The 10,674-nt window shown below is 43.4% G+C and overlaps 1 protein-coding gene across 1 annotated transcript in view; it reads right to left on the reverse strand.

Moving 5' to 3' along the window:
* LOC109945012 (probable manganese-transporting ATPase PDR2) overlaps nt 1–1,069 on the reverse strand; it is a 140,597-nt gene extending 139,528 nt beyond the window's left edge. The window contains exon 1 of the mRNA XM_020550787.1: nt 902–1,069. Coding sequence (XP_020406376.1) covers nt 902–1,069 — 168 coding nt within the window. The remainder of the gene's footprint in view (nt 1–901) is intronic.
* Nucleotides 1,070–10,674: the final 9,605 nt, after the last annotated feature.

The following is a 10,674-nucleotide window of genomic DNA, read 5'->3' on the forward strand; positions in this document are numbered from 1 at the left end:
CATCCTCGCGATCACTCAAAATTTCTTCGAAGGCTTTAGCTTCTCCACTTATCCATTCAACAACGCCTTCGGGGTTGCCTCGTATGAAGTTTTCTTCAGAAGAGTAGGCGCCCATTTTGGAGAAGCTAGTTTTTATTTTCTTCACACAATCCAAGGATTTTTCAAAACACCTTTCCTTGGACTCGCGAAGCTCTTCAACATTTTTCTCTAGATTTTTTCTCCAGTATTCACTGATCTCTTGCTTATGCTCTGCGAGAGCACACTTCTCACTAGCTTCGGCCAGTTGTCTCTGAAGGTCTTCAACCTCAGCTTTTTGAGCTTTGGCTTGAGCATTGTATTTAGTCTCGTCTTCTTTTATTTTGTCTACCAATGAAATCAAAATCTTGTCTTTCTCTAGACCTTCATTTCTTAGCTCAATCACCTCGGTCCGAAGGTTGTTAAGAGCTATTACACAGCTTTCGGCCTCAGCGCTTTTCTGTGCCCTCAAGGCATTACTAAGAATTAAGCCCTGTAAAGAAGAAGAAAGACTTGAGCATGGCATTACTTCATTTTCTAGCTTCAAAGTCAACTTGTATACTTGTATACTGTTGTACGCGAGGCTACCGGCAAGATCATCCTTCGACATAACCGAAAGGCCATCTTCCAGCTTCGGAAATCCCATACTTTTAGCTATCTCCCGGCAAACAGATATTTCTTTGTTGTCCGAGAGACAGTATAGGAAATCATCTTCGTTACTGCCATTGAACACTAAGGCCCCCTTCGGATATTTTAGTCTTTGGGCGTAGTGTGTGGCTTCTAGTATTTCTTCTTTGGATAATTTCTTCCCCGAAGCATGTTGAATAATGTAGTCAATATCTTCGTTCGGAGCTTCGGGAGCAGGAGCTTCGGTCTTTTCTGGTACAATCTGCCCTGCTGTTTTGTCTTCAAGCGCGGCAGCCTTTGTCTCAATGGACGCTGAAGACCCAGCTTTGGCCACATCTTGGACTTTGGTAGCTTCAGCATCTTTCTTAGTAGCTCCAGGGCTCAAGGCCTTCGTAGTCTCCAAGACAGCGTCCAGCACGTTGGCCATTCTCCTCCTCTTGGGAGTTGTGGCAAGAGCCTTTTGCACCTTCGACAAACTTGCCTCAGCTGGTGGGCTCAGAATTTTAGGCATTTTCTTTATTTTTTATGCCTGTGGCTCTTCGGCCTTATCAGTCTTAGGTTCAGCTGCTTTGACTGTACGTACCTTTAGCACTACAGTCGGCTCTTCAACGCTCTGCATAATCTGAGTAGCTTGTCATGCTTCGGCAGTTGAAGAGGCCCCTTCGCCAAGTTCAGGCACTACGACCGGTTCAATATACCGCGGCCGGTGGGTCAGAACCTTCACCTTTTTGCTCTTCGGCACACCTGCAATGGCCGAAGCGGTAGTCTTTCTCTTTTTCCCTTGCCCTTGTAGCGGGTAATGATAATCAGGGTATACGAAGCCAATCGCATCAAATACCCTATTCAATCTTTTCTTGTCCCGACCCCCGAAGGCTGCGGACAAAGCATTATCTTCAACGTTGGAATATGTCCCAAGTAGCTTGTCGCTGGTAGCTTCAATACATTTCAACCAGTCATCATCTGGCTCATCAAACTTCTCCCTAAATCTGAAGGTATATTTCAATCGGACTAGGTCACTTTCATTGGAATCAGCAGTAGTCTCCTTCGGCATGTCCTAGCTTTCCACAAGTGGCCACACCCTGAAGGATATGTGTTCTTGAATTAAATCCCTCGTGCCAATGAAGGTGCACATAGTACTAAAGGCCTTCTGGCATGCTTCAACATCGCTATCAATACTCACCTTCGGCCTTCGGAGGCCGAAGCGCGACCAGATGGGGCGCTGGATAATTTCCTTGATGTCCTCCCTTTTCTTTAAATCATTCTTAACGTAAAACCACTCCTCCATCCAGGCCCTAGACCATCTTTTCTGGAATGTTGGCACTGGGTGGCTTGCATTGGGGCGAGCAATAAATCCATAACAACCGAAGTTGTTGTGGTACTGTTCTTTGCCACTAGCCTTAGTCTCATATAAAAGCTCGTGCATACTACAGAAGCACTTCGCACTTGGCTCTAGCCCCTGACTCCTTACAGCCTAGACAAAAATCCCCATCCTAATTATACCTTCGGGGGTGATTTGATGAAGGAAGATCTGGTATATCTTCAGCACTTCAACCACAAACTTGCTCAAAGGGAACCAAAGACCAGCCTTCAAAAAGCTTCGATAATTAACAACTTCGTTTTCCTCAGGAGCAGGGACGATGTTGTCTCCACCAACTCTCACGATAGACATGCCATGAAAGTACCTTCCTCTCATGTTGTCAATATGACTCTGTTTAATAGTTCATTTTCTGAAGACGGCATGGCTCGGTTGCAAGGGCTGATCTTCAGAATCTTCATCTCCACTCTCCACATCATAACTATCACTGTCATCAGTATCTTCAGACAAACCCTCCAGTATCTCTTTAGTAATCTTCTCTGTGTTCGTTTTTGACATAGACTCAAAAAAACCGGCGATAAAAGGATCCACAACTTTCTTCTCTTCAAACAACTTCGGCTCCTCAGTTAGCTTCGTCTCCTCAGACATCTTCTTTTCCTCAGTCATCTTTTCCCCAGACATGGTGCAAACACGTCTTTAAACCGAAGCTCAAAAAAGCTTGAAAATCAGGCGAGAGCTAGTGAGCAAGAGCTAAAAACTTGAGAAAATAACACAAATGGCAGAAATGTCGAGTCAAATGCTGCTGGTGTGGGTTCATATTTATACGCCCATTGCGTGGCAACTTGGAGGGCCCCGACTGTCATTGATTGTTGCTATTCTAGCAAAGGGAAGGTGTTTTTCGGACCTTCGGCTTAAAGCCTTCGTTCACGTCACAGTCTGAATTCGTTGTTATAACAAATTAATACTGCGAGGGGCTAATGTTGGGGGCCTTCGTCTTCTGAAGGTCTTCAAAAACATGATTAACAATGTTTCCCAAGTGTAATATATGTACAGGAACCTTCGGACTTAGAATAAACCAGTACACAATATGAAAAGCATGGACGGGACGAAGGTTGAACCAGCTCCGAAGCTACACGCAAGGAAGCTTCGGCTCAACGGCAGAAAAGGAATCGACTTAAAGGGGAAAAGGCTATCTAGTCCTCGTTGGATTGTCCTTAAGTCAATAGTAAACATAAAGGGCATGAATGTAATTTTACATAGGCTGCACCCTGTGCCTATAAATAGATGAACAGTACCCCCGTACTGTTCACGCTGACTTGTATTCGCTCATGCGTCACATCATGGACTTTTGCCTTCTATCAAGCCGAAGGTACAAATAAAATTCGATATTGTTCATGTTCATTCATATTGATATAATAAAGATATATTAATGATGTCATATGATTATTCATGTTATCTCTCATATTTCATATGCTTCTTCTTTCATTAACATATACTGCGATGATGAAGGTACGTCCTTCATGACCTTCGTCTAAAGATCATTATATTCTAAGGGAGATAATGCTTCGAAGGACGAAGGGCATTAACCATTAACATTTTGTGTTGCCTTGTTCTTACTTATAGCATTTGAGAACAAGTCCCCAACAGGGTCTGTAGTCCACACACATTCGTAATGTCTGATCCTTCTTCTTGACAAAAATTGCGGGACATCCCCAAGGTGATGAACTAGGCCTAATGAACCCCTTCTCAAGTAAGTCTTGTAATTGAGTCTTGAGCTCTGCTAATTCATTAGGTGGCATTCGGTACGTCCTTCTGGAAATAGGAGCCGTACTGGGCTTTAGTTCAATAACAAACTCTACATCCCTTTCTGGAGGCAACCCAGGCAAATCCTCAGGAAAGACATCCAGGAATTCACATACCACCGGAATATCCTGGATTTCTTGCACGATAGCTTCATAAACTCGTCCAGAGGGTTTGGCTGGGACAGCTACTGGGATGGACAATTGAATCTCTTCATGGCCATGGCTCAATTTGATGGTCCTTAAGTCTGTATTGATGATGGCCTTATGCTGGGCCAACCAATTCATGCCCAAAATTACATCTATGTCTTGACCTTTTAAAACAATCATGTTAGTAGGAAATTCCCGTCCAGCCAACGTTACTTGTATGTGGAAGGCTAGTTCCTTAGTAAATATTCGTCCCCCAGGTGAGTGGATAATAAATCCTTCCCTTGATTCAGTGCAAGGAATGCAATGCTTTTCCACAAAATTCTTGCTTATGAAGGTTTGTGATGCACCAGAATCGAAGAGAATAACTGCTCAGTAATTGGAAACAAGGAACGTACCCATCATTACCGGCTCACCCTCTGGTGTTGTAGCCACTTGGGTATAATAAATTCGTCCTGTTTTCTTGAAGTTCTTACCCGTTGAAATATTGGTCGTGTTCTTTTTTCCTTGGATGGAGTTCCTAGAGTTCTGTTTTGAAGCAACCAGTGGAAGAACTGGGGAGAGCAGGGAAACGAGTACCAGGGGCACTCGGCTGATAGGTAGGAGCGGGGGCAGTAGTGGGACGAATAAAAACAGGCTACTTGAATGGATATGAAGGTGGGCGAGGCGAAGAACGATTTTGATTAAAAAGTCGGATCACCAACCTAGTTCTCTTCTCAGGCCCTTGATTTGACCTTTCACCTCGAAACCCCTTTGATTTTCCGTGTCCTGCATTTTTGGCTTCCACTGCCAGTGCCGTACTGACAGCCCTACTGTAGCTAAGGTCCAACCATGTTGCCATTTTCCGCTGAGGCCTGTCATTGAGTCCTCTCATAAAACAATTCTTTTTCTTCAAATCTGTATTCACTTGGTCAATGGCATACTAGGAGAGATGATTGAACTTATTGAGATATTGCATTATAGTATCTCCCCTTGCTTTAACCTGATGAACACTTCTTGTTTCATATGGAGCACTCCCTCTGGAACATAATGCTCTCGGAATGCTAGCTTGAATTCCTCCCAGGTAATCTGATGTCTAGTCGGTTGAATTGCTGCAAAATTTGCCCACCAAGTACTGGCAGGTCCTCTCAGTTGTTGTGCAGCAAATAATGGCTTTTGCGTCTCAGTGCAGCGAATCAACCCAAACTTCTGTTCCATAACTCTTAACCACTCATCGGCTTCTAGAGGTTCTTCTGCTTTGATGAAGAGCAGGGGTCGAGTCTCAGAGAATTCCAAATATGTAGTATCCCAAGGTCCTTGCGGAGGAGCTCTGCCTCCGTGCTGTTGGAACTGATTGCCCGCCATTTCACGCAAAAAGCGCGTTTAATCCGCGGTGGCATTGACCAAGGCAGTGATAGCTTCGGCCAAAGTCGGTGGTACTGGTAGCGGGTTGGGAGTATCCTCCCTACCGCAGGAAGTTCCCGCACCATCATGTGCGCGAGTCCGTGATGGCATCTGAGGCAAAGAAACAATTGGAAAATATAACATGCCAGCATACACCATCATATTACATTACCAAAATGCAATAATTATACAGACTCCATTGTACCACTTGACTTTAGTACTTATTTTACATAAGTATAATATCTAAACTATACTATTCTAGTCTTTGTCATCCTTGGTTGCTTCATTTCCTGTTGCAGGAGACCATTCGTCAGCAAGGTTCATGGAAGGAGGGGGCCTAAAAAGGTCGAATTCCCCATCAGGTCCTTCATTTGCTGTTCACGAGGATTCGGCTCCCATTGTAGCAACATCGGAAGGCACATTCGGGTGCAGTCGAGCATACAGTACATGTACCTCTTCATGTAAAGTATTACAATACACATGCAGACTGTCGAGGGCCACACTAAGCTCTGCCACCTGAGCTCGAGCTTTTGCTTCCCGGTCCCAAGCGATCGAACGCGAGTTGACGGCCCAATCAATGGTCGAATCCCGTTCTGAAATCTCATATTGCAAGCGGCTGACGTCATCTGACAATTTAGCTATACGCTGGCTGTCCTGGTCCCATGCCCTATACCGGTGATGTAGCTCTGACCGAAGTTGTTCCACCTTGGCTTCTAGGTCTCCAATTGGGTCATTGCTACCACTACTGCGACGGAACCTCCCAAGGTATTAGGCCCACCTACAGTTGTCCTTGTCCTAAGGTCCTTGGACAACCTTGTAGATGCACTTAATCACTCGACAAGTTCGGTAACTGTATCCTCATCATTTTGCCCAAGAGCGCTTCACCCGTCACGCAGATATTACATCACATCGGAGGAAACAATAAGCGGAAGCGAATTACAATAACTTAATTTACATTCATCAAATATATAGAGAGAGTATTATTATTACAATACCAGGGTATTAAGAGTGCTTAGAGTATTATTACAGACCAGGGAGGCAAAACACCCTCCCCCACAAAAGTTTATTAATTTCAAGTGGGAGGCCAACATCCTCCCGCGACCATCTTCACTGCTGGGGCTCGTCCTTGGGTACCACCTTTGAACAAAAACAACAAAAGTCTGTTGTTTCCTCTCCTTCAACAACATGGGTTCGAAAACCCTGAGTATGGAGTGTACTTTCGCAAGTCTTACCCGACAAAAGAAAAGACTCTCAAGGATATGCTGGCTTGAGGGAGTCAAGGTAAGGCTATTCAAGAATCAATACTCTGTTTGCAGAAATGCTTACTAATAGTGAATCCTTAAAAATCTAGTTTATTATCAGTTTAAGTCATTACCTGAATCTAGAGTTCTTTCTACCCTAGTTCAAGCACTTGGCCTACACTAGCCATCTTTTTATCATCCCTTTTTACTTTACTAGATTTCTACGTGTAAGTCAGTGACCAAGTCTTCATGTCCGAGAAGTAACAGTGATCCGAATCGATTAATACCCAGCTGGGGATCTCCAATCACACGACATATGTAGCACTTAAACACTTGCATATGTCAACTCGCCACTGGGTTTCTCAAGGCCAGACCGGGTTCACGCCAACCGAGAGCACTATTACACCACCGTCCAGCCTCTTCCCACGGAGGGTACACGCTACTCTCGCCATCTCTCCACTCCCATTGCGTGTTGGCCTTTCTAGTATTAGTCTGCCCGAGGCAAAGCTTACCATGATGAGGCATGTGACCAGTTAAAAGGTCCTCGATCATTAGTCCTACATCTACATGGTTCTTAATCAAATCAGACAGAGACACTACAGCGAGACTTCCTTCTCGTGCAAGTCACCCTCCCGGTCTCAGCTTTATCATTTAAAATCCAAAAGTTTGGTATCTGGCAGAGGTACATCTTGTCTGATGTCGAACACATCACGGCCATGATGGATCCACCATCAAGTTTTATTTTTGAAAACATCCCATTCCATCTGAAGCATCATCTTTTGTTAAAACCAAAACATTTTTGTTTTCTAAAGCAATACTAAGCATTAGAAAACCTTTTAACAAAACAGGTAATCAAGGAAGGGTAAACAGTTCCAAGGAAGGAAATGCAACAATTGGTTTAGCACCCAACTCCTATCACCTAATGCATCATTCAAGTGATAAAGAGTTTAAAATCACAAGGAACAAGGTAAATGCACTGGGCTTGCCTTGTGTTGTAGGGGATTCGGGATATGTTCCACATATATCAAAATAAAAACAATTCCCGGCAGGAGGAGTCTCAGTGGGTGGTGCAGTCTCTTCTCCTTTGACACTTACTTCTTCTTCGTTTTCTATACATAAACATACATATACATGAATGCTCATGTGATGCTATGAATATGCAATTATATTAATGATACATCAAGTTGTATCTTGAATACAATTTTCCTTCATGGTACACCAGGGATACTAGGGTTTTCTGAGTCAGCACTCCACTAGGATAAGACAACTATTACCTAGAAAGCTAGGGTTTTGGGTTTGGGGACCAAACAATGTCCAAACCATGTCAAACTTCACCCATGGGATCTAGTTATCAAATTAAATTTACCCAAAATGTTTTATGATTTTTGGAGCTATCTAGTAATTTCTAAAATTCCAAAAGACTAGGTTTATACCTTCTTAAATACTAAATAATTCCTGGTTTGTACTAAAAATCTTGGAACTATTTTTATTAAATACTAGAGGAATTTAGGAATCTAGTAAAATTGGTCCCATATTTTTATCATTTTTTAGAATTTCCTATGAATTCCCTAAGTCTGGCAGGAAAAGAAAAAGAAAAAGAAAAGGAATGAATAGTAACGGGCTCAAACCAACCCGAGCCAGCCCATGAACAGGGAAACGCGCCCGCGATGCTCAATTCGCATAGAGGACCCCGACCATTTAAATAACTAATTAAGAATCCTTGCGCACTATTCACATGTGTCTCTGACATTTGCACCGAGGCCCCTCCCTTTTTGCTTCTTCGCAAGATCATGTCACCGACCACCGACAGCGGTGAACACACTCTCCAGCGAGCCTGTACCGGCCGGAATATGCAAAGGCTAAGCTTCATACTCGGTCGACACTAAATTCTACCCCTGGCGACCCTAATCCCTCAACTAATTGCATGAATCCGAGGTAATCCAAGGTGTTCACGACGATTTGGTGCAGTCTAGCTTAATCGAACGGGTCTACGAGCAACAGGGGGCTTGAGGGAGGCTAGAACACCAATCAAAGAAGCTTGAACTGACCTGCAGAGGGCTAGCCACGGCAAAGTGTTCACGGTGGCGTGGAAATCGTATTTGGGGGAAACATGAAATTGGGAGGCTCTGGTGGATGATCCGAGTCAAGGGCTGGTGCGTTGGATGCGTAATTACCTAGCAGAACTCACTGGGGTAGCAATTTATAGAGTCCTACGGCGGTGGCGTCTAATTTTGAGAAGGCGCGCTGGCGGCCGGAGAGAGGGGAAGTCACTGGCGCAAGCGCTATCGTGGCTTTTACCGGCGTAGTGTCTCAGGCGATGAACAAGCTACCTAAGGTGGTCTACTGCGACGTGGTAAGGCTTTGAGGCACGTAGCCTGGCCGGATAACGGTGAACTCCGGTGATGCCAGCGCGATTGACCGCGGCGGGACACGACGGCCGGTCCGGCCAGCGACCGGATTCACCCCACACTGGATATTTTCACCCCGCCCCGACGTTATCTACTCTTCCCGTGGCATGAATCTCCTAGGCGGGCACGAATTGTTGTGGCAGATCACCGGAGATCTTTATGGTCACTGTACCATGGCGATCTTCATGAGACACTCTAACAGCACATTTTGGAGGGCTTCATTCTCTATTTTTCATGTAACAACTCCGTCACTTGTCTGCATCAATATTGTCGTCCAAAGAATTAGCTACAAGTTTGTTATAAAGATCTTACTTAGCTACCCACTCAATTCCTCACAATTTGATCTTCAAGTTCTTACAGTTTCACTGGTGGCCATAATTCAGTCACCAGTAGCGAAAGATAGCCCAACTTTGAGTCCATTTTACTCCAAATTTTGTATGTCACAAAGGCTTAGTCACTTAAGCAAAGTTATACCCCTATCATAGCTCTACAATTTTGATGTATTGACCTAGGGAAAATTCCTTATGAATTCAGAGATACCAAGCTCCAAACATGACTCACTTTCTCTGAATTTTAGAACTTAGTCACATAGGATTTCTTGGATCTTTTGCAAATAAGTCCAAACTTCATCACTCCACTTGAAAATTCTTCAATGTAAAAGTTACTTAGTTTGTGGTGTTCTATTACTTTGATATTTGTACTTTGGTCCAAGAGTGCCTAGAATTGACATTTACCCCCCTAGGGTTCTAATTAGGGTTTTCTAGGGTTTCTTTTAGGGTTTTGAGTACTTTAGGGTTTTTGTGCCACTAAAGTCCATCAACTTTGATATCTTGTGAATATTTCTAATGACTTTTGTGGTTTTCTCATTTTGGGCTTACTACTACCCTCATGCCCTAATCCCAGTGTTAAGTACCCTACTATAGGGTTGATCACACATCAAGTCACCTCATCACAACTTCTTTTGAAATTTTTACCTAGTGAATGCATTCTAGGTGTGACAAACAACATGAAATGTCAATGCACATGATGTTATGCTCAAATTTTATTGCTAGTAATACCAGGGGTGTTACATCCTTCACCCCATGAAAGAATCTCGTCCCGAGATTTAATGGTGTGTTTGGTTTATGGAGTCACTCTATGCTTCATGAGGTGATGCATCATAAGATCATTCCATCAATTTTGGTGGAATCGACCCACCCCTCATTTATATACTAATTATTAGCTTATGAGGAATGGGGTGATGATGGATCAACCCATTCTATTCCACAAACAAAATAAAAAAGTGAGGAGTGAGAAGATGTATCACTTCATTCCTCAAACCAAACACACTATAAGGGTTTAGGGTAAGTAATGGAAAAGGAAACGCGCCACATCTTTATTTCCTTGTCTTACAGAGCAGGGGGTGCTATGGGGTTTATTTCAACTTTACAAACAAATGTACATATCTTACAGGTTACATGAAGCTAAAAACCTAGGAAAATTCTTTTATATGAAATCTTGAGTCTCCCAGGTAGCTTCATCTTTAGTATGCTGGTTCCATTGTACCTTATAGAATTTAAGAGTCCTTTTTTGGGTGATCCTATCCTTCAGATCCAAAACTCAAATGGGATGTTCAGAATAAGTCAAATCTGGTTCTAAGACAACATCCACCACATCGATGGTTCGATTAGGAACCTAAATGCACTTCTTCAATTGAGATACATGGAACACATTATGCACTGCAGATAATGTTTCTGGTA

The sequence above is a fragment of the Zea mays genome, chromosome 3 (assembly GCF_902167145.1).
Source record: "Zea mays cultivar B73 chromosome 3, Zm-B73-REFERENCE-NAM-5.0, whole genome shotgun sequence".
NCBI lineage: Eukaryota > Viridiplantae > Streptophyta > Magnoliopsida > Poales > Poaceae > Zea > Zea mays.